Raw genomic sequence first — 22,102 nt, forward strand, 5'->3', positions numbered from 1 at the left:
CAATTAATCTGTCACTTACAAGAAATTGATATTTTACTTTAGAGTGGCTGAATTTCCGAGGATTTGGACAATTTCAAGTTAAATAAGGTCTCAAACGATTTATCGGTTATCCATTTTTTGCGAGGTGATGAGGATAATCCCTTGATTGAGCGACACCTCCCACCAGTGGGTGGCGGTAATGCGCCACCAACAGAAGAAGGCATTAAGCTCTTGCTCGCGGAGATCAGCTGACACGAAGCATCGGCCAAGCTGTCCGTCCTTTCTCGGTGACTTTTGTTTTTGTCAAGGGGCTACAAAAAAAAGCCACACTTGTCCTTGTCGTCGTTGTAGTTGGTGACTGTTGAGCGGGGAAGATGCCGTCGTTGCTCTTCTGCGGTCCCAAGATGGCCGCGTGCGGCATCGTTATCAGCATCTGGGGCGTCATCATGTTGGTAAGAAAACTCATCTTGCGATTTTGCGCATTTTTATTTGTGGTGATAAACGATGGTCGCGGGCGTTTTGCGAGCGCACAGTGGCGACACAAACTGTACCGACGTTTGACACCAGAGTGCAGAGGGACAATAAACGCAACAAATCAGAAAAAGTAATTACAATGGTTGTTGTGTTCCTCATGAAATCGACATGTGAAGGTGACGTAAAAATAATAAAAAATGAATATACTGTACTGACGGGCGGAATGTTCTGTTCCGTGATCATGTGATCCCCCTTCACGTGACTTTTCAAAACAGGAAGTGCCACAATAAACGCAAAAATTGAGAAACGCGCTAAAGTAAATCTTATCGGTAAGTCGTGCGTTGAGCTTTTTGTTTTACTATTATGTTATAGGTAGATCAAAACATTTTAGATGACACTTTTCGTTAACAATTGGATTGGATGTAGGCCTAAATGGGGGCATTTTCTTAAATTTGATTTAAGTTTAGCATTTGTCAACAATTATAAAGCAAATGCAACTTAATTATGACATGACTGGAACATTTTGCAGATACTTTTTATGTAAATTGAGCATCTTAATAATTACAGAGCAATATGTATTAAAATTGTTTACATGGTTAAATATGAAAGAACTAGAATGGATATATTTTTGAAATTGCAATGTGTTTATTTATGGCCGTTTGTTGTGGCAGGCGATGCTGGGAATCTTCTTCAGCGCCAAGTCGGCTGTGCTCATCGAGGACGTCCCGTTTACCGAGGAAGATATCCGCAATGAGTCAGTGCTGTCATTCTCCTTCTTTCTGCTTGCCGCTCTTGTTATTATGTGATACACATTTGTTTGCATTTTAGAAAGAAATATGACTAGTATGGAATTTAGAAAGGGGCAATGTGTAAGAAGGCCGTTTCCCCTTCAAACAGGAAGTGACTTCATTGCATCTGTCTTCCCGCAGTCAACACCCTCCTCAGAACATCTACAGTCTGTACAGCCAAGTGGGCATCAACTGCTTCATCGCGGCCGCCGTCTACGTGGCAGTGGGCGCCGTGTCGCTGTGCCAGGTTCGACTCAACAAGCGGCAGGAGTACATGGTGACCTAAGATGGCGGCCCCTGCAGCGGCCCATCGGTCGGAGGAAGGAAGCCCCGTAATTTATTTCACGTTGAAACGTTTTGTGTTCATGTCATTCCTCTATTGTGACCTCGTCAATGTTCTTTTCCACAAGTAGACACAAAGTATGGATGTCAGAATAAAAGTCTTGTGTGGAAATAAAATTTACAAATCTTTTGGAACCAAATTCTGTAAACTTTGTACATTTTATAAATAAAGGGCGTACATGACTTCTCCGCACTGCATACACAACACACAACTACACAATAGCTTCATACATATTAAATGTTCATAACAAAATGTCAGTCCCTGAACAATTTAATTTGGTTTTACGAAGCCTGACATGACATGTCCATGTGATTGTCAACTCCACGGTGTTGAAAATCGCTTTCCCTACTCGCACGACAAAACTCGACAGTTACGGACGGGCATTGGCAACAAAACGACCAATGAGAAAAGTCGGCTCAGGACAGCCCGCCTTTTCCGGTGAAAACCAACCAATGGCGTTGACTGCTTACAAATTTGCCCGGACTGCCGCCTCTTTGTGTTCGTATCGTTTCTGCAAACTTGGTTCTTGAAGACTTTGGTGCATTTTACACCACTAAATTGAATTGAACCTTTGGTTGGCGTGTCGTTGTTGTTTCTGGCATGTAACGCGCTTCTAATCTCCATGGAAACCCGCTAATAAGCGGCAGCCAGCCAGCCAACGCCACCCCGGCTAACGTCAGCTAGCTAAATAGCTAGCGGCGAGCTGCGTTAGCTCGTGTTTTTGTTTGCATCGACGAAGAAAAGGCTGCAAAAAGAAGAAGCTGCTGACTTTTGTCGATATGACGTCAGCTTCTGCTAAGGTAAATGAGCAATTCGGCAACAGAGATCGTCAGCGGGCTAACTTTCCACAACTTACATCCATCCATTATCTGAACCGCTTATCAAAAAAATACTATTAAAACAACATACATTGGCAACGCTGAAACACATTAACAGAAAACTTTAACAGTAAACAAGTAAGAGTAGTTTCTTAAATTAATTAAAAGGGGGGAATGTTATAAAAATGTTTAGAAAACCTTAATCAAATGTATGTGGAAAAAAATAATAATTTAAAACTAGATTTAAAAGCGTTTATATTTTAATAGGTTATTTCATGTGTTTGCCGCATTACAACTAAATGCACCATCACCATGTTTACTTTGAACCCTACTTGAGCCCTACATTCATTGCATATTTGTCAACAAAATGTTGCTTTTCACCTCACAGTATTTTCCAAACGTTGCATTTGTGCGATTGTTCACATGTGATTTGTGTGGCATGCGCAGGTGGGCGAGATCTTCTCGGCGGCGGGTGCCGCCTTCAGCAAACTGGGCGAGCTGACCATGCAGCTGCACCCGGTATCCGACAGCAGCCCCGCAGGGTGAGCCCACAGCCGCCAACGTCGCTAACGGCTAAGCTAGGGTGGCTAACCGCTGGCTGTGTTCAGGGCCAAATGGACGGAGACGGAGATTGAGATGCTGCGCTTGGCCGTGCGGCGATTTGGCGATGACCTCAACAACATCAGCAGCGTCATTAAAGATCGCACCGTGTATGTACAAAAAATGTGTGTGGTTCTGGTCAATTCCCTTTTTCTCAAGGCTGCCAATTGTGTACCTCGATGCACCACTCGCATCATAAATTGATAGTGAATTTGAATGAAATTGAATGCCGCAGACGAATTGTGCGTTTTTGTCCCGTGGCAGCGCTCAGATCAAGAGCACGGTCAAGAGGAAGTTGTACGAGGACAGCCGGGTGCCCCTCACCGTCGACTCGCCCAAGAAGACCACCAAGAAGACCCCCGTCTCTGCCGCCCCCCCTGCTCTGCCCGCCGCTGCCGCGCCCACCTCCGCCCCGCAGGTCGTCGTGGCGACGGGAATGCAGAGCGCCGCCTCCCTGGCCCCTCCCATCAAGAAGCAGAAGACGGCAGGTGCGCCCACAAAAATGCTTGTCTTGCTTTAAAATGCTACGTTCACGTCAGGATTGTTCACAAAATATTGAAATCACATCAACAAATTTCCCATTTGTGGAAATTGTCAACAAAAAAATTCATTCACGAGAAAATTGTTGACAGAATGTTTTAATTGGATGAGGCTTTTGCGTCTTTTGGCGGTCGGCGGAGGTTGAAAAAGTCCCTCACTGAGTCTGGCTTGCTTGCCGGCAGACGTGACGCTGAGCGCGCTCAACGACTCGGACGTCAACAGCGACCTGGTGGACATGGACGGACTCGGCAAGAAGCTCAACTTTGACCAAGGTCAGCTTCGGCCTTTGCGCCGTCTTCATCAAAAATCAGACGGAAGTTTTATTCCTCTAAAGTCGACATTAAGTATATTTCTGGATATAATATGAATACAATTAAAACCATAACATTGCGCTTAAATATCAAAGATTTTTTTTAATGACTTGAGTATAATAATAATTATAATAACAAGAATCCTACTGTATTGTATGTATTGTGAAGTGCTACTGGAAACACAAAATTTGTAGCAAAAAGGTGTTTTCACGAATGGAAGCTAAACTTTGCAGTTTTTTTTCTCTCGAAAACAAACGGACTTGACTTTGGTCATCCCAATGGGTCAACATTATTCGTGCCTGTCCACAGAAAATCTCAACCTGGACTCCAGTCTCATCATCAACCCCGGAGACCTCCCGCTGCTCTCCCGCTGACCGGCGCCCCCTGCAGCTTTTTTGCAGACCTGCACTTGGAAGGGAAACAGGCGCAATCGTAATGACAAATTCACAAAGACGACCGCTAGCAGGTGAAGATTGCGTGCAGAGGCACAAGAAGATCGCTCGCTTCAAATGTTCGCTTGAGGAATTGTTTGTAGTAACTTCCCGTTTTCAAAATCCAGTTTAGAACAAAAATCATTTCTGCAATGACGGATATCGCGATCCCATAAAAGTGCTTCATGCCAACCCACAAATGGAATCATCCAGACCTTCTTTTATTTTCGTAAGCTTACATAAAAAATATTTCAGTTCTCACATTGACAGTTTTTTTTTTTTTTTTTTTTTTGCTCCTTGTGCGTCCGCATCATCCAGTCACTTTTTATTTACACAAACTTGTCGTCCACAACGTCAAACATTGCTTGAATGTCACCCGGAGGCCGACGAGGGAAACGCGGGAAGTCGCTTTCGTCGTCTTTGGCTTGAACACGCTCGAGGGGCAGAACAAGAAAAAAAAGTCGTCCCAACGTTAAACTGCAAACGGCCGTGAAAACACATTGATGAGGTCTTGCTACGCGTCGTCATTAGGACCACACACACGCGCGCGCACACACACACCAGGAAAAGAAACACACGCCGCCTATGACCCCTTCCCTCCCTACTTCAGTTTTGGGCCAATTCTAAACGTTGCATCATTCGTAACCTAAATCTGACATAACTGAAGCAGAATTATTACAAGAAAAAAATGTTTGCCTTTGGAGAATACATTTTTCTTTTCTGGGATAAAACAAAAAAACACGATAACAAGAATAAAGTCATACGTTTAAAATTTGTGTGTTGCATTGTAAAATTTCGGCTAACGAGATTTAAAAAAAAAAAAAAACGTTATCATTAAATGGCTTATTTTAATCCCAACAAAATACTGTACGTCTTCGTTCATGTAAATAACTTATGTGAAAAAATATATAACATTCTCTCATTAACATATTTTTTCTCTAAACCAATAACAATTTGTCATAACATTCTGACTTTTTGGTGGGAACATTCTGGTGTACACAAGGTTTTGTTTAATTGTTGAAACAAGTTCTCCCCATGAAAAAGTTCACACCTCAAACATTTGAGAATGGTTTAGTGCAGCAGATAATCTAAGAATCCGTCACAGTCATTGTGATATCAACTTCCAATTTGGTTCATATACTCTTCAAACAGCACTTTTTTTTCAAAAATAACACCATACACGCAAAATTCCAAGTTGAATATAAAGTTGGATATTGTGGCTCATTTGGAAGCAAGTATATGTTTGTATGTGCAGGAGTTCTTTCAGAATGAGATCCGGTTCTCGGCACGGGTGCAAGTATGTCGTCTTGCTAGACGTGTCAGCTGACCTCCAGCCTTCCGATTTCTGTCCCACGACTTCACAAAGGAATCCGAGGCAGACGTTCTCATGGATCAACTTTGGCCCATCATCCAAAAGACTTTTGAGGACTTTGCAGATCTCGACTTCCCACCACTAAAGCCAGGTCCGATGGTAGCCATCTTGATTTTAGAATTTGATGTCATAACCCAACTGAAAATGGAGCTGTGATGGATACAATACAGACATATCCGCAATACCCAACTTTATACTCAACTTTAATACATTTATGGGGCTTAAAATCAATGTAGTTCTTGTTAAGGGAAAACCCCACATTTTTGAGGCCGCCATCTTGGAATTTAGCATGACCCGCTTTTTGAAGACGTTGAAGAATATATGCACCAAATTTCATGCTTGTATTTTAAAGTGAATGATTCTGGCTGCATATGCAATTATCTGCAGTACTAGTTGCTGTACACTGGAAGAAGAAAAAAACAAAAAAAAGCAAAGTGCTGGTGGTGATACAGAGATGGGAAATGTCCGCTGAAGTTCGCAGCATCCGTTGACGTTGATCAAATGTACATTTCCGTGGTGAGTTTTGGAAAATTCCAAACTAGAAATCTTTCATGGGAATGAAGTTTCCAACTTTCAAAAAAAATCCACAAAATTTTCAATCCCACTCAAGATGGCGGCTGAGTCCTAAGGCACTTCCAGGTTGGCTCCGCCCACCCACTTTTCTGGTCCGGCCCCACATGTGACATCATCACGGGACGCCGGCAGGACAAGTAGAGGTGAGACTTGAGGGGGCGGTGGGGGTGTGGTTAATGTGGCGGGTGGGCGGTGAATGGTGTGAAAGTAGGTGGAGACAACAGAGGACCTCCTGCACTGCTGGGGGTGGAGTCTGCAGCCGAGGCGCTTTGGCAAAGACAAAAGGAAGCAAAGAGTCAAACTTTCAGTCGCACCTCGTCAAACCAAATCATTTTGTTTATCCAAAGTCCGCGACATTAATGCTAACAAATTGTGCCAAAATGGAGGTTGTAACGCTAGCATTCAATGTTAGCCTCCAATGCTAGCGTTAGCGCTAATGAAGACCGAAGTTAATTACAAGTGTTTGCGCCGAGGTCAGCTTCCAATGCTACTTCTAGCATTAAAGCTAACAAACGCCAAAGTTAGCATCTAACATTAGCGACACCATTAGCTTACATTGTTGCGTGCAGCACTGGAGATAAAGAACAGAGAATGAGGAGCGTTGTGATTGGTCATCACCTGAGCGCATATCTACTGTGGTGGGAGGGGTCTAACACACCAGTCACAAAAAGCTTCTTGGGGGGACCATCTGACTCCGCCCCTCCTGAGAGACAACATCAAGAGAGGATAGATCAAATCACATTGACGTCAATGTAGTCGTACCTTGACTTACGAGTTTTACGTTCGCTCCTACATCAAAAACATTTTGCCCATTGAAAGGCCATCAGAAGAAAAAGAAACATTTTGGGGCTTTTTGGTTTGTTTTTCATAATAGAAAATAAATTATAAAAATGACCACTATTTGAGGATTCGGATTAAAACTAATATTTTTCAATTCCCGTCACTTTATTCAAAAACATTATTTCAATTTAACAGTGCAGAAAATTTGGATCCGTAACATCCATTAGAAAATTGACAAAAATGTTAATCATTGTTTTCCAAAGTAAACATGCTTACAACTGTCATATTTTGGGAAAAAAATGGGGGAAAAAACACAAAAGATAGTCTGTTTAATGGAGGATGACAGAAATCTAAGATTTACGGAGGCTGAAATTGCAAAAATGTGTACAATTTGCGACTAGTCACAACAACACCTGGCGTTTTGGGTGTCAGCCTGTAAGGGGCGTGGCCTACTGCCTAGCTTGCTCGTAAGTCAAATTGTAGCTTGTAACCTAAAAAAATAAAATAAAATAACTAAGCGACAACTTGGGGCACTCGTACATCAAGGTCGTAAAATTGGGATTTATTGAAAAGTTAGAAACCTTTTCGCTTGAGTGGCGTTAAAGCCGGCCATCTGATGTTGGCTCCGCCCACGGCTCTGCATTGGCAAGTTGAGAGACAACAAAGAAAAGTCTGTTACAACACTCAAGAGGAATAAAGGATGCTTGCGAAAATAAAGCATGTCGGTGAGTGAGTGAGAAGTTGGACTCCAACCTCCTGGTGGGACTCGGCGAGGAGTTTGGCGTCACGCCGCTTTCCTGACAGCCAAAGCACTGAAGAGGACACCAAAAGACAAACGTGACGTCGGTGAACAAGAGCACAAGCGTAAAAAGGCAAAGGTGCGCGTGAAGAAGCACCTCGGCCGGCGGCAGTTGTTGCCACGGACTGCTGAGCGGAGCCGAAAGCTGACAGGAAACGCTGGAAAGGAAACAGGAAGTGTGAGTGTGAGTGGCCGGAAAGTGGGGAGAGCCAGTGAGGCGCCTCGCCACCTGAGTCTGTGCGGCGTGTTCCCCTGGAGCGACGCCTCCATGTTATCCTCCTGCACATACGCATGCACATCATGTTGACTGCAGGGACGCAAAATCAAGTCAAACCAAAAATCCCATTTTAGCGGGGGGGAAAAAAGTTGCTATCTATAACGACTAAATCAAGAGTGCACATCAGCTAGGAAGCACTTTTAACTATGAGAAGAAGAAGAAAAGTGAGAAAATGCCCAATTTTTGTCCCAGCCCAAGTGTGGTGCAAACGCGCGCGTCCCCACGAGACTGACCTGTGACGGACAGCTGCAGTTGACGGATACTCGTCTTTGTCGCAGCGAGAAGGCTGGATTACATACCGCCATCCGCTCACTGGTCGAGAAAACACAACAAGAAATGACACAATCCATCAATTAGAAGACATCACAAGCTAACGTTGCACCGCCATAGTAGCATAGCGAGAGATAACATTGGAAAAACTGACGTTGGAAGCTAATGTTAGCGTTAACGGCAATGCTGGGATGGTCAGCTTTAAATCAAGAGGTAACATCATAAGCTAAAGTGAAACGCTAATGTCAGAAGCTAACATTGGTCTTAGCACTAAACGCTAGCCGTAACAATGGAAACCAATGTTGGTCTTTGCTAACTTTAACGCTAGAGGCAACATTGGAAGCTAATGTTGGCGTTAACGCCAAACGCTAACAATGGTCTTCGTTGACTTTAACACGAGACCTAGAGTTAACATTGGAAGCTTAAGTTGAACGCTAATGTTATAACCAAATGTCGGAAGATAGCGTCAAAATAGTCAATTCCTTCATTGAGTTTGTACTGGTTAACGTGGAGTGTTTGGATGTACAAAGTCCACATGAGAAAACGTCCTTAACTTACTGGGGGAGATTTGCTTTTTTCATGTCCTAAGAAGAAAAAAATCGAGATTTTCATAATTGTTGCACATGGTTGATTGCGGCCTGCAGTACCACTAACCTGACACTCGTAATCATGGGGGCGCTGATGGACCTGCGTAAAGCCCCGGCAGCTGCGCCTGCGCACTGATCCACTTCCATTCGTTCCATTGCGCCAGGCTCGGGCCCGACGAGGGGCGGAGCTCACGGCCGATCCGCGAAGCTTCCCAGGCGGACAAGGGCTCGACTCGAGCCCGCTAGAAGCCTGACCAGCAGGCCTCGTTCGCTGCTTGCTCACTTGAAGCCGCCGGTTGAGCGCCGGTCCGAACGGCGACGCGGCCCTCTGCCTACCGCATCGCCCCCACCCCCAACAAACAAACAAAACAAACGTCGACGACCTGTCTCCGGTTCCGATCCGACGGCTGTTCCGAGTGTCCAAATCCACGACGACCGACGTTGGCGAATATTAAAAGTGTGTCAAATCCGGCAAAAACAGACGAGCAAAAGTTGCGCTGGGACATGAGGTCCAAAAGTCAGCAGGACGGGTCCAACTTTGTCCTGTGGTCCGTACACACTTTGCTCACTTTAGGAGAGGGGCGCTGAGTTGGTGTCGCCAAGACGCCACGAACCGGGCCAGGGGTGCCGTCCCCCGGGCACGGTCGCTTGCGCGATCCGCCCTTACGCGCTCCCAACACGCTTCCAGAACATGTTGGACGGGTTCGGTACCGCCAGCAACTTTAACGTAACAGACAGAATGGGGAGAAAAGACGGGGGGTGGGGGGAAACAACCCCAGTCCTCAGCTGAGGGAAGCGACCGGCGCCCTCGTGCGGCCGCATAGAGACCTGCAGCACGAACGTTGGAACGTTTGACCACATTCAACTTAAAAATTAATCAATAAATATATGAAATAATGAGACTTCGCGTCCCACAAGTGTTTAAGGTAGCAAATTTGTTTTAATTCCTGTGCACGATCTGGCCTGCAAAAGCAAATAAACATCTAAACTTTCATGATGCATGCTAAAATCTGTACCAAAATTTCAAATTGTCATATGTAATTAATTATAAGTTGAGGTATTGCAGTCCTTTTATTGTTACCTTATTATAATAACTTGAACAATTGTTGACTTCTATTTTCAAAACTAGTTATTCATCAATTTGTTGTGGACTTAATATGTAATATGAGATGATTATGGTTTCACAGTCATAACGCCCCTGCGAGGGAAACCACAATGTGGCCTGTGACAAAAAGGAGATTACTGTACTCTAGAGCCCAAGCTTAACATCGGTGAATGTCTGAATACTGGGATCAATTATTGCCAAAATTCATGTGCACATCATCTCTACTGAAAATATTAGGATTACGGACATGCATCCCAATGATTCAGACAAGATTTTGTCTTCAGATTGCTACATCTGTGAATTAAAAAGAAATCCCTAACAACATCAGAACATTTATTTAAATAAAAATAAAAAAAACTTTTAAATTGTTATTTGTCTCAAAGCAAAAGAAAAAAAATTACTGGCATAGCAGCCAGCTAGCTATCTGTATTCATAACTTGACCAGTGGAGGGCAGCAACGCACTTGACATGCTCGGCTGCCGCAAACGAAGAAGAAGGAGAAGCTCACAGCTAGCCAGTTAGCCCCGTTGGCCCCCTGCGTCCGTCCATGGCACCTGTGCGGGTGTTGTGCGTGCACGGTTACCGGCAGAATGGCGCTTCATTCCGGGAGAAAACCGGCGCCCTGAGGAAGCTCCTCAAGAACAAAGTTAACTTCGTGTACGTGGACGCGCCGCATTTGCTCGTCCGAGGGGAAGGTGAGCTCAAGCTAAACACAAGTTCTGCTGGCTGTCTTTTGCCCGCTCTAGTTTGTCGTCATTCAATATCGACCAGCCAGAATTGCTTCAATTATGCTGATATAAATGTCAGTAAAACGCATTTTCCCCACGAAGTAAACTTTGAAGAGTCAAACGTGACAGAAGCGCAGTTTGTCGAGTGGCCACTAGATGGCGAGATAGGCGCTCTGTTTCCCAACCGCGATCAATACAATTATGATTGGATTTACTATAAGGAAACGTGAATGAATAATATTTAATTCAACATTTGTGGTTTTAGTCTTAAATGAAATTGATTGTTAAATAAAATATTTAAAAAGGACTATACACAAAAAAATCCTGTTGTAGTGATTAGGTAATATTTGATTCATTGTTTCAGCCCTAGATTCTACTATTAAGTTAAATTAATATTAATGCTTCAATATACCTGCACATTTTTTCAAAGTTCCTCATCCTAACTTGGAAATTTACTGGAAACTTTCCAGAAATTTACAGGACATCCAGTACTAATGTGGTTTTCGTTATCATTGTAGGCCAAGAGAGCGTCGAGCGCGCGGGCAGCGGTGACCGGGATGCCCGAGGCTGGTGGTTCTCGGACCCTCGTGCCCGTACCTTCAACGCGCAGCAGCAGTGCGAGGAGAGCGCGGGCCTGGACGAGAGCGTGGCAGCGGTGCGCGAGGCGGTGCGGCGGGACGGCCCCTTTGACGGCGTCCTGGGCTTCAGCCAAGGCGCCGCTTTGGTGGCCATGCTGTGCGCGCTGCAGGAGTCCAACGCCGAGCCGGACTTCACCTTCCGCTTCGCCATCCTAGTGGCCGGCTTCCGCAGCGCCTGCACACAGCACCTCAGGTCAGTTTCGCTAAAACTTTAGTTCCCGGGATGTGCGGCGTAAACTTTGTAGCGCTTTGCACTCCTTCCTCAGCTTCTACTCGACGCCGCTCCAGATGGCGTCCATGCATGTGATCGGCCTGGCGGACGGCGTGATTCCCGCCGACATGAGCCAGGATCTTTTGCCGATCTTCCGAGACTCGCACGTGCTCACGCATCCTGGCGGACATTTTGTCCCGGCCGCCGCGGTTCACAGACAAAACTACCAGAACTTTCTGGAGCGCTTCCAAGTGACGGAGGATGCAAACGGGATGCACAACAAGCACAATAAATGATTTAAAATCTCTCTTCTGCGGCATCCTTTTTGGAAATCAATCACAACTGATAAGATATAGATTAGATAAGTGTGGGCAAATGGGCACCACTGCTCCCCCTAGTGGTGGGAAGTTTAACAAATAAGTTAATAAAAATGGCTCTTAAACATTTTTTTTCCATTTTTATTCTAAACTTCAGCAATAAGTGTACATTTTAAGTTTCCAAGTCTAAGCACCACTTTAAAAAATAATATATAAACAACAATAATAATTTTTCCAATTTCAAGTGTTGTAAAAATTAATTCAAATTCTTTTAATATCACAACCTGACTAAGAAGCACAAATTTGTAAGAATGGATCCAACATGGCCGCCGTGGTGGGCCACTTTCCTGTTGTTGTTGTTGTGTTGCCATGTGGGGACGTCTTCCTTCGTTAGTGCGGTCAGTGAGTCACTTCAGCCACGATGCATGCTGGGAAGATGACACGTGTGCGTCCTCGTGCGCGGCTTTCCGTGTTATTTTGAGCATTTCCAGATGTTTACACACACACACACACTTGCCTCCATCTTTCCCGCCTGGCTTTGGTCCCGCCCATCCTAGCGATCGGCCAATTGGGAACTATTCAACGATTCCGAATGAATCAAAAGCTGCAATATGATTTTCACCTTTGAGAGGCGCTAGACCTGAGTAAAATACTTGACTGATTTTCCCTTATTTACATTTTGTCTCTTGTTGTTGAAGTGAATTCTTTGAGGTGGAATCATCCTGGCAATTCCAGATGTTGTCCAGATGAAGATTGGCTGGATCAAACCAGTTTTCAGGAATGGCTTTTTGTGAAAAAAGTGAAATATGAGATTTCAAACAAGTGCTATGGGTTTTTTTCGGGGGGGGGGGGGGGGGGGGGAACACACACACGTGTATAGCTTGTTGATAAAAAAGGACATACATTCAATAAAATTTAAACATCTCTTCAATTTTGGGGAGGGCTTGGATTTACTTGAGGGAGACTTCAGCAAGCACCCCCAAAAATGTATTAGACACGCCCATGCATTGGCTGTCAACATTGCTCCCAAGATGGTATCGCCGAGAACGTCGATCCCGGCGTTCTCTCCAGCCGATGAAGATGATGAAGACCCGGGTGTGTTGCCAGTCCTTTTTACTGCGTGACTGTGCACTCAGGAATCTTCTTGTATTTCTTTGTTGCTTCCAATTTGTGCAAGTCGTACGACTCCAGAACTCAACTTGAGTACTGCAGAAACTACAGCAATACGATTTCCACTAGTAGAACTGCCAGAGTAGTACAAATATTACGATTTATACAAAGTTCTACATGTAGTTATGCAACTAGTAAAAGTTGTGGATCTTGTATAATTTCTTTCTTTTTCTTCTTTTCTCCCCCTCGTCTCACTTTTTCCTCTGACCGGACCAAAAGGCGCGGGGTTTGTCACCCCACAGATGTCGTTTGTTGTTTTCATCGAGAGGCCTGTGTCGTCATAGAGATGGAGTAGGAGGCGGGGCCAAGCCACATGTGTATAAAAGACCACACACGCACGCCCATTCAGCTTCTAAACTTTTTCAATAACGTTTTTTTTTTTCATTCCAGAAGAAGAAAAAGGAAGAACCTTGATGGACTTGGTACGTGGGAGCCGCTAGTGGACTTTTCACTGGATTATTTGTTCGTGTGTGCCATCCGTTTTCTTGGACCACTTTTCTTTTTTGGGTGACAATTCAGGGTGCCGCCTGAATCCGTGCAAGCTGTTGGAGGTCTTAACCCTTTCCCACCACGGCTCTCAACTTGGACTTGATGACTCCTTGGCACGACAGTCTTTCGGGGAACTTGGGTGGATTTTCCCACTGGGTTTCAAACGCAAACTGACCCGCAGATCATGTGACTTCTCTCAGCCAATCAGCGCGGACTCTGAAAAATGAATCTTCTCTTGCGAATGCTGCAGGTGTGCTCGATCGGATCCACAGCTGTGACAACATCAAGCGTGCATATGCGATTTGTTTGACTCCCTCAAGTGGATTTGTGTGTATTGTTTATGATCGTGTGTGTTTGTGTGTCTAATTACGTGTGTGTGTGAGACGTACGTGACGTGTTGCTAGTCGTCCCTGAACAGTAAGAGTTTTATGTGCTGTTGGTGTCTTGTTTTTTCAGCACATGAGCTTTTATTGTGCGGGGAGGCGGAGCCTACGCCACGCCCATTTGAGCTCAACGCTGAACATACTCATTCTCCACCTGAAGCCTGACCTCGGTGACCTCAGCGGACGTACGTCACTTTCTCGTTACTTTCTGAAAAGTAATCAGTCGTCATTTTGCCACGTTCTAATCATGATTAAATCAAGTCAATTCAAAGGACTCTTTACAGTGATCAAACACCACACAGTCTTCTTGGATTATTATTATTATTATTATTATCGTCATTGCTGGCTTGTGCAGAAAGAGGAGGAAGTGATAGATAAATAAATAATGTTTGCATCAATTCTGTTTATTTTTTTGAACCAATAGTGGCCTTCAATTTCATGATAAAAATGGCTAAATTTGCGTATTTCTTCTTAAAATTCGTGTTGAGATTTGTGGCGCAATCCTTCTCAAAAGCAGAAATGGAAATAGTACAGTGCAACAGCACCGTCTAGTGGTTAAATTGCTGTAATCTCCTATAAAACAGAATGTTTGTAATATGCATTGTGGCTTGTCCTAGTCAGGCTCTTGAATATTTGACCCATTTACATGTCCTTGCGGTAGCCACACAGTAGGGGGTGCACAAGAGCACAAAGGGTGACATTTGTTTTCTTCTTCGTCTTTTCCCTTTGCCTGCCACCGCTTTCAGGTATTTGCCAATTTGACTATTTTCATCAACACATAACCTCCAGAAGACTATTTTAAAATGTTTATTTTCAACAAGAAAAATATAAACATGTTCTAGGTTAACAACCATAATTATGGAAAAAAGTTGAAATGAGTGAATGAAAAAAATGCAATGTCCGCCACTTCAACTTATCCTTTTTCCCCCCAAAAAAGACTATTGAAATTTTGTATAGACCTAAACTATTGGAAACGTACAAAGGCATTTTACATGATTGATCCATTCCCTGCTGTTGTAGTTGCTGCCGGCGGCCTCATAGAGGGCAGCAGAGGTTAATCGTTGCGTCTTCGTGATGACGCCTGCCCCTAGCGACCATGGCTGTAGACTGTTACCGTGATTACCGCTCTGCTAGAGTAACAATCTAAAGCCACGGTCGCCATGGAGACAGCAGCAGCGGCGGCTGGCGTTGGTTGACATGGCAACTGGAGGCCGGCTGGCTCTCATTGGCAGGCTGGCGCCGGCCGGGACTCCCGGTTAGGTTAGCCCCCAGTCGTCCGTCTGTCCATCTTGGGCTGTTGCTTATCCTGTCGACTTTCCCATCGAATAAGAGTGATCGGATTGCTCGTCTGCTATTGGTGTATTTTTGCACATTTTCCCACGGTAATCACGTGACTTTGTCTCACACTTAAATAACAGACATGTCTCTTTTTGGGCGGGCATCAAGCTATATTATGCTAAAAATAAGCTAATCTTAAGCGTCTTGCATTTGAGCACAAATTTCCAATTCCAGATTTGCACATTTTAACACCTGTACCCTACAAACCCCATCGAGTATGGTCCACCTATCTATGCTAGGCTAAACAGCGGCTTCTAAGTTAGCAACGCGATGGGTGGCTGACAACTCTCTACAACTGGGGTTTGGCCAAAAATGATGTCGACCTGTATTTGTTGTGGACGTCTCCAACTTGGCGAACGTTTTGTTTGTTTGTTTTTTTGCAGCCGTCCATCGAGGCAAACTCTTGGGTGCGTTTGCCAGGCGTCAGTAGCCATGACTGTAGACTGTTACTGTAGCCGGAGTTTGCATACAAGCAGTAAGCAGTCTAAAGCCAAGGTGCTGATGCTCCGGCTGGCTCGTCAAAGTCCAGAGGGGAAAAATAAATTTGTAAATACATCATGGTTAGCCTGCTAGCTAGCATCAGCTCCAGAGTGCGCTATCCATTTCAACTTCAAAACGGCGCATTTGTGTCTTTAATCCGAGGGACAGTCGCTTCGCTTCGTTAGTTGCGCAGTGATCATAATACCCATTTTGTCATTTAACTGCAGGAACATTGCTGCATGTTTTTAAAGGAAGCACCACGCGAGAAGGTGTGACTGATGAGGTGTCACACCCCTGCACCCTTGCGCTAACTTGTTAGCTTGGGCTTCAGGAGCTTTGCTGACTGTTTTGGAATACCCACAGAAAAAACAAACGGCCGTTCCTCGTATGATAACTACTAGAAATGAAACTAGCAAAAATTTATGCGGAATTAGCAACATTTGTGCTGGACAGGTGCATTTATTGAGTATTTTAGATTTTTCATGGATTGTACGTTCCCCAAAAATAAAAGTTGAAATTGATAACATTTTAAGATTCACACACGATTATGAAAAAGTCACGCTATAAGCGTAGCCATCATGGCTAGCTAACTATGGGGTTGTTGTTGTGCTAATGCTAGCGTGGCATTGCTGTTGTTATTTTTTTTCTAGAAGAACAAGAAGGCAAAACTGCTCGTTGGCACCAATTTCCCGCTTTTAGCCAACAGGATGGAAGCGCTTGTTTGCGAACGTCGCCACCCGAAAGTATGTGTTTACGCGACCTGCTGAAAAGGATTTCCATTGATCTGCTGTGCTTGCAACGCTTCTCTCAAGGTACTCCGTCTTCCTCCCACATTTAAAAAACACGGTGGCTACACTGGCAAGAAGACGAATTTCTGGGTGGGTAACCTGCACAGACAGTTGAAGCACAAACCAACATGACATGAACGTCAAGTCATCAACAACCCACACAACCGATTCATTTAAAACGAGAGAAAAAATAATTTGAAAAGATGTGCATCAAATATATCAATTGTCACAATCACAATCATTCCTGATTTAATTCCAAACATTTTATTTTAAATTTAAATAGCCAGATATTCATAAAAGAAGAAAAAAATAATTAGCTGCAAATGTGCTTTTTTTGACCAATAGCCTATTTTCTGTTTGAGTATTTAAACAAACTCTGCGTACTCAAGTTCCACTAAATGTGTGTGTTTTTTTTTTATCTTGCCGCCATCTTGTAGCAAAGTGCTTTGTTGAATTGAGTTGAGGCGCTTCATGTCAACAAAGAGTGGTTTTCCATCTTCTTGATACCAATGAACTATGTTGAAGTCATTTGAAAAGCTTCAGTAGTGCACTCTGCCATCTTGTGGCATCAAAAGGCAATTACAAACCTTTTTAGCTTGTGGGTGTTGATGACGTAGATTTGATCTTGTTCGCTCTTTGGGACCTCATGAGAATGGGCAGCAGCAGGTGTCCCTAATCAAGTATAGCCACAAGCCAGTGCATGGGCAGTGAGAGTGAAATCTCACCTTGTTATCATTATTATTCTTATTTTCCTCAGCCAAATGTTATTTAGGAACATAATTCACGAGGGACAATGTTGCTAATGCTAATCAGCATGTGTGCGTTTTCCCGCCACTTCAGCAACACGAGGTGTGAACAGCGCCTCTTATCACGCGCGCTGTCCCTGGTTCTGAGAAGTGTTTGTGACGTCACTCTAGCCGCCAACCAATGGGCTTTGACCTCGCTCAGGCTCCTGACGTATCAGAGCGCGCCCGGCTGCTCGGTTTCCATGGCAGCAGTAGCCGTGCGCGTTCCCGCGCAAACAACGAGTTGTGAATGAACAAGAGCGTCCATTCAACCGCCCCCCGCCCCCCACCAACCCCTCCGTCGTGCACGAGCATCCCCCCCCTTCCCCCCACTGCGCAATCCCGCCCACGCACACGGAGGATCACACTGCGGTGTGCGCGTGCGCGTGACACCCGCTTCTTCTTTTTCTACTTCGCCTTGTAGTAGTTGCGCGTGCGCGCGTAGGCTGTCATCCGCAACGTGCGCAAGAATGACGTAGGCGAGGCTGGCGTCACTGAACGAGCGCGTCACAGAGAGGAAAAGCTGGAAGTCCATATAAGGAAAAAGGGGCTCCCGGCCTCAAGAAAGTCATTCAAAGTGACGCTCAAGTAACCCGAAGTGGGAAAACACGCGCGTGCACACCACACGCGAGTGCGTATCCATCGTTGGATTTAATACAGTGACATTGAAAAGTCTCGTTGCGCTAGTGAGTCACACTGCAGCGACACTCACCTTCATCATCATCATCATCATCGTCACTCACCGCTCTACCCGGTTTACGAGTTTTGCACTCACCTGTCTCCGCGTGGGTGAAAAGTGGGCGCGCACACGTTCGACTGTCAACGACGGTGCAAAGTCTCCACGCGTGCACGTCTCTCTCCTCTTCTTTGCGTTTTTCTTCTTCCTCTTGTCGTGATCTCGTTCGTGTCCGTGGCCGCCGCTCGCTTCCCTCACAGAACGGCTCTCCCATCCTCCGTGGGCTTTTTATAGAGATGCCCTAGTAACTCGTAAAGGGGTGAGGGAGTGGGACTGGGAGGGAGTGGGTTTGGGGTGGGGGGGGGGGGCAGCGCATTCATTCAAAGATTCACCTACACACGTACGTGCGTGGACACGTCACTGAGGCGCGTGTGCTGCTATTTATAAGGGGCGAGGGGAGGGGGGAGCAAGTGGGAGCTCGGCTGCTTGCGTGGAAAGCTCACGCGTATCATCATCATCATCATCATCATCGTTGTGGTTGTCATGCTGTGGGAAATAATTAAATTTCATCTAATTGATCCCAAAAATGATTTTTTTTCACTTCAACTGAAGTATTTTTGTTGGTCTATTCATGCCGGTGGCGTATTGTGACAGGCAGAGCAATTCAAGACGCCTTCACTAGATGACAGAAGTTTTTCCCAATGTCAAACTCTCTTTATTGCCACTCCCAACTGAAGTTTACCGTCAAATTAAATTAAATCAAATCAACGATAATTACACAATATGTATTAATAATTAACACATAGCTTTGCCTTAGGGAAGTCCATTTAGTTTAACGCTAAAAAAATAATCACCATACTCACAATATTGACAGTGCATATATTCTTTATCCTCTGTGAAGAATGACAATTGCTGCAACTTTGTGATGAGTTGTGCACGAGAATTTGAAAATTATGCTTTAATGTTTTTTTATATGTAAGAAATACATGTTATAAATAGTGATGTTTGATACCAAATTGCTTCAGTCACCGATACCAAGTACCTCTACCACTAGTACTTTTGATGCATAAAATTCCGCCCACAAAACAATGACAGATCATTTTAAAGAATGACCTATATATCCCAATACTGTATAACATTATTCCTGTGCATAGAAAGTTTTTTTTTATTCTTGTCATTTCTCATTTCTAGCTCCTGATCGTAAAATGGCCACAAGAGGGCGGCCAATCATACGAATACCTTGCAGGTTTTGATCGTAAGATCGCAACTTGAATACTTTAGGAAGGTTTTGGGGGGGTCATGAAAGAATTTTATGCAGCTGTCCCTGCAAAAAAAATGAGCTGAAGTTCAGCGCTTATCTTCTTTGCTTATGTTGTCGTTTGTTCGTATTCTTTTATTAGTAAAGTTCTCCGCCGAAAAAATTATTTCTCTCTTTTTTCTTCTTCTTGCCTCCCAGCAGCCGCCCACTTTCCTTTTTTTTTTCCCCCATTCTGACTCATACTCAAATCCCTGTGAGACACACCCAACACACACACATACACGTACACACACACACTCATTTGAGTTTTCTCTCCCTTTGATTGCCAAGCGAGCGAGCAGGCCGATGTGAGAACTACACAGAATGAATGCAACAGCAGAGGAGGAAAGGAGAGGAGAAAAAGAAGATTGGATGCAAGTTTGAGATGTGAGGATGAGGGAAGAAGAAGCAGATAGATAGAGGAGGAGAAGGGAAAAGAGAGAAGAAAAGGAAAGTAGACATGAGGAGTAGACGGAAATGTAGAGGAGAAAAGGTGGAGGAGGAGAGGAGGAGGTGTGGTGTTTGCTGGTGAATCCTTGTCTGCCCCCGCGTCTTTCCCTCTACTCTCCGCATGTGTGTGTGAACACACACACACACACACACATGCAGTGTGGGAGGTATCAAACCCACGCACTCACGCAGCAAGACGTCCACAGCAGCCCACTCCTGCACGTATACGTACTTGTGCCAAACTCTAAGAAATGATCTTGAATTTGGAGCGCACGACGCATGAGAACTACATTTCCCATGATGCCGCCTCATACACAGATACACACACACACACACACTGTATCTATTTTGCAAAGTCATCCAAGTGTGACTCCCACGCACATGCGTACAAGTAACCCGGCTTAAGCAACATAGTTTAGCATTAGGAGAGTCAGTGTAGCTAGCTTCATGCTAACACACAATGCAAAACATCATAGACAGGCTAACAAATAGCATCACTGTTACAGTATAATTTTTGTATCATTTTGAAACAACATTTTCAACGTCATCATTTTTTTCATAGTGAACTATTTTCCTGTCAAAGTTTTTTGCCACTCCCAGCTAAGGTTTACTCTGAAACGTGACATAAAACAAAGAGGCACAGGCATATATTGTTTATCCTCTGCGAGGAACAACTAATTTTAGTCCCGAATTAATGAGATGTGAGGAGTTGCAACGACTCATAGAACAATTTGTGTGTCTGTCTTATACTGCCCCCCGCTGGCCGAGGCGGGCACAGCGGAAAGAGCAGCACAATGGCCATTGAACTGATGCAGTAAGATGCTTCATTCCATTTTATGAACGATGCGATGATTTTCTCAAGTACAAGATTGAACTTCGTTCCCAGCGGCGCTCGCTCGCTCACGACTTGTCGTCGTCTGTCTTCTCTTCTCGACCGAGTGGCACGAAGCGAGCTCGTTCTCCCTTGCTCTCGCTTTTCACCTCCTCCTCCTCGGCGTGTCCTTCCCCATCACGTCCGTGCGTAGGCGTGGGGGGGGGGGTTCGCCAAGGAGTGAGGGGGCGCCAATGGGCGGCCCGGTGAAACCCCCCTTTGAGATTCACCTGCACAAAAAAGTCGGCCCCCGCTTTTCTCTCATTTGTATTCAAACCGGCTCTCATTCCTCGTCGTCCTCCTCCTCCTCCTCACCCCGCCTCCCGCGTGCGTGCGTGTACGTGCGTGTCTCATCATCCTGCATTGCTTCACCTGCATTTTGCTGCAGCACACACACACAAACACAGGGGGAGACACACACCCACCACATCCGGCACGTCACCCCTCCTTCACACACACACACTACTTCCGGCGTGTGGCCCCCTTCGCGCTCACACACACGCACACACTGCAGATACGCAACATCCCAAAAGGTGGCGCAGACACGAAATAAGATGCTGAGAAAATAAGTTTTATTTTGGACCAAGTTTGATAAACAATTGCTATGAATCTCAAGAGTTCTTGCCAATTAGTTATTGACTTCTTTTGTCCTTTTGTTTGCTATCCTTGTTGCCACAAATTGCAAAATGGCCTCAAATTGCGCTAGCTAAAAAAATCAGGTGACGTTTGCGTGGATGTTTGCGATTAAAATATTTTGTTTATAGTGCAAACGAATAATTCCGTGACACGATCAAGGAGTTAAAAGGAAAAAAGAGGGGGGGGGGGGGTCACGCCTGGCCCTTTAATTTGCTGTTGCCAGGGAAGTGTAGATGTTGACTCCAGCAGCAGCTGCAGCACACAAGTACGAACTTCCTAGTGGCGATGCAAAACGGAGCCCAATGCAAGTGTGATTATTTCGTGCGTGCGTGTGTTTGCACCTGCCATCTGTCACCTGGCTCTGATGACACGAAAAGTGACGTCACCCACAGCCGTGACCAAGTGGAATGCGCAGGAATGCGTTTTACACTGGCCAATCCAAATAGTTGGGGAGGTTGAATTCCAACAGGAAGGCAAGTGTGACATCTTGTGGGTTTGACGTGGAACTCACCCATACACCCTCAAGTGGATCATCCATTTGTTTATGTTGGACAACTCTAAAAGACGAATTATGCTTCATTCATCGAATGTGTCACGTGTTAGTTGTTTGCATACATTTGTGTTATATCTAATCCGCAAATGTTACTGTCTTCAAACTATTAAATTGCATACAATGTCAAACAATTTTGCACATTATATGAGCCCTGTAAATAAATGGATATACAGCAATACATTTTCCTTACCCGAACTCTATAATTACCTAAAATGAACAATTTTCGGGCTGGCTGGCCGATTTTC

General features: G+C 44.8%; 4 protein-coding genes across 8 annotated transcripts; 3 read left to right on the forward strand and 1 right to left on the reverse strand.

The window, feature by feature from the left end:
• The first annotated feature begins 171 nt into the window (after positions 1 to 171).
• On the forward strand, positions 172 to 1,723 carry rnasekb (ribonuclease, RNase K b). Its single transcript, XM_077546838.1, has 3 exons — positions 172 to 431; positions 1,125 to 1,207; positions 1,383 to 1,723. Exons 1-3 carry the CDS (start codon positions 354 to 356, stop codon positions 1,525 to 1,527), a joined length of 306 nt encoding a protein of 101 aa, XP_077402964.1. The 5' UTR covers positions 172 to 353; the 3' UTR covers positions 1,528 to 1,723.
• Positions 1,724 to 2,036: 313 nt separating this feature from the next.
• On the forward strand, positions 2,037 to 4,545 carry bacc1 (BPTF associated chromatin complex component 1). Of its 2 annotated transcripts, none has more exons than XM_077546940.1 (6): positions 2,037 to 2,384; positions 2,850 to 2,944; positions 3,011 to 3,127; positions 3,267 to 3,490; positions 3,725 to 3,814; positions 4,163 to 4,545. In XM_077546940.1, exons 1-6 carry the CDS (start codon positions 2,364 to 2,366, stop codon positions 4,225 to 4,227), a joined length of 612 nt encoding a protein of 203 aa, XP_077403066.1. In that variant the 5' UTR covers positions 2,037 to 2,363; the 3' UTR covers positions 4,228 to 4,545. The 2 variants fall into 2 exon arrangements, with proteins under 2 accessions (XP_077403066.1, XP_077403067.1); XM_077546941.1 differs by having other exon boundaries at positions 3,011 to 3,112.
• A 567-nt stretch (positions 4,546 to 5,112) lies between these two features.
• Positions 5,113 to 9,730, reverse strand: LOC144036362 (uncharacterized). Of its 4 annotated transcripts, none has more exons than XR_013288628.1 (8): positions 9,010 to 9,730; positions 8,319 to 8,397; positions 8,038 to 8,087; positions 7,906 to 7,966; positions 7,763 to 7,821; positions 7,591 to 7,646; positions 6,785 to 6,932; positions 5,113 to 6,496 (listed from the first exon to the last, which is right to left on the reverse strand). XR_013288628.1 is itself a non-coding variant. In XM_077546942.1 (8 exons), the coding sequence occupies exons 1-8, from the start codon at positions 9,096 to 9,098 to the stop codon at positions 6,403 to 6,405; spliced, it is 573 nt and encodes a 190-aa protein (XP_077403068.1). In that variant the 5' UTR covers positions 9,099 to 9,725; the 3' UTR covers positions 5,113 to 6,402. The 4 variants fall into 4 exon arrangements, 3 of the variants coding, with proteins under 3 accessions (XP_077403068.1, XP_077403069.1, XP_077403070.1); XM_077546942.1 differs by having other exon boundaries at positions 6,848 to 6,932; positions 9,010 to 9,725; XM_077546943.1 differs by having other exon boundaries at positions 6,848 to 6,932; positions 8,038 to 8,115; positions 8,914 to 9,047.
• Positions 9,731 to 10,512: 782 nt separating this feature from the next.
• Positions 10,513 to 11,931, forward strand: ovca2 (OVCA2 serine hydrolase domain containing). The gene is made up of 3 exons (XM_077546912.1): positions 10,513 to 10,742; positions 11,294 to 11,606; positions 11,680 to 11,931. Exons 1-3 carry the CDS (start codon positions 10,595 to 10,597, stop codon positions 11,918 to 11,920), a joined length of 702 nt encoding a protein of 233 aa, XP_077403038.1. The 5' UTR covers positions 10,513 to 10,594; the 3' UTR covers positions 11,921 to 11,931.
• Positions 11,932 to 22,102: the final 10,171 nt, after the last annotated feature.

The sequence above is a fragment of the Vanacampus margaritifer genome, chromosome 16 (genome assembly GCF_051991255.1).
Source record: "Vanacampus margaritifer isolate UIUO_Vmar chromosome 16, RoL_Vmar_1.0, whole genome shotgun sequence".
Taxonomy (NCBI): domain Eukaryota; kingdom Metazoa; phylum Chordata; class Actinopteri; order Syngnathiformes; family Syngnathidae; genus Vanacampus; species Vanacampus margaritifer.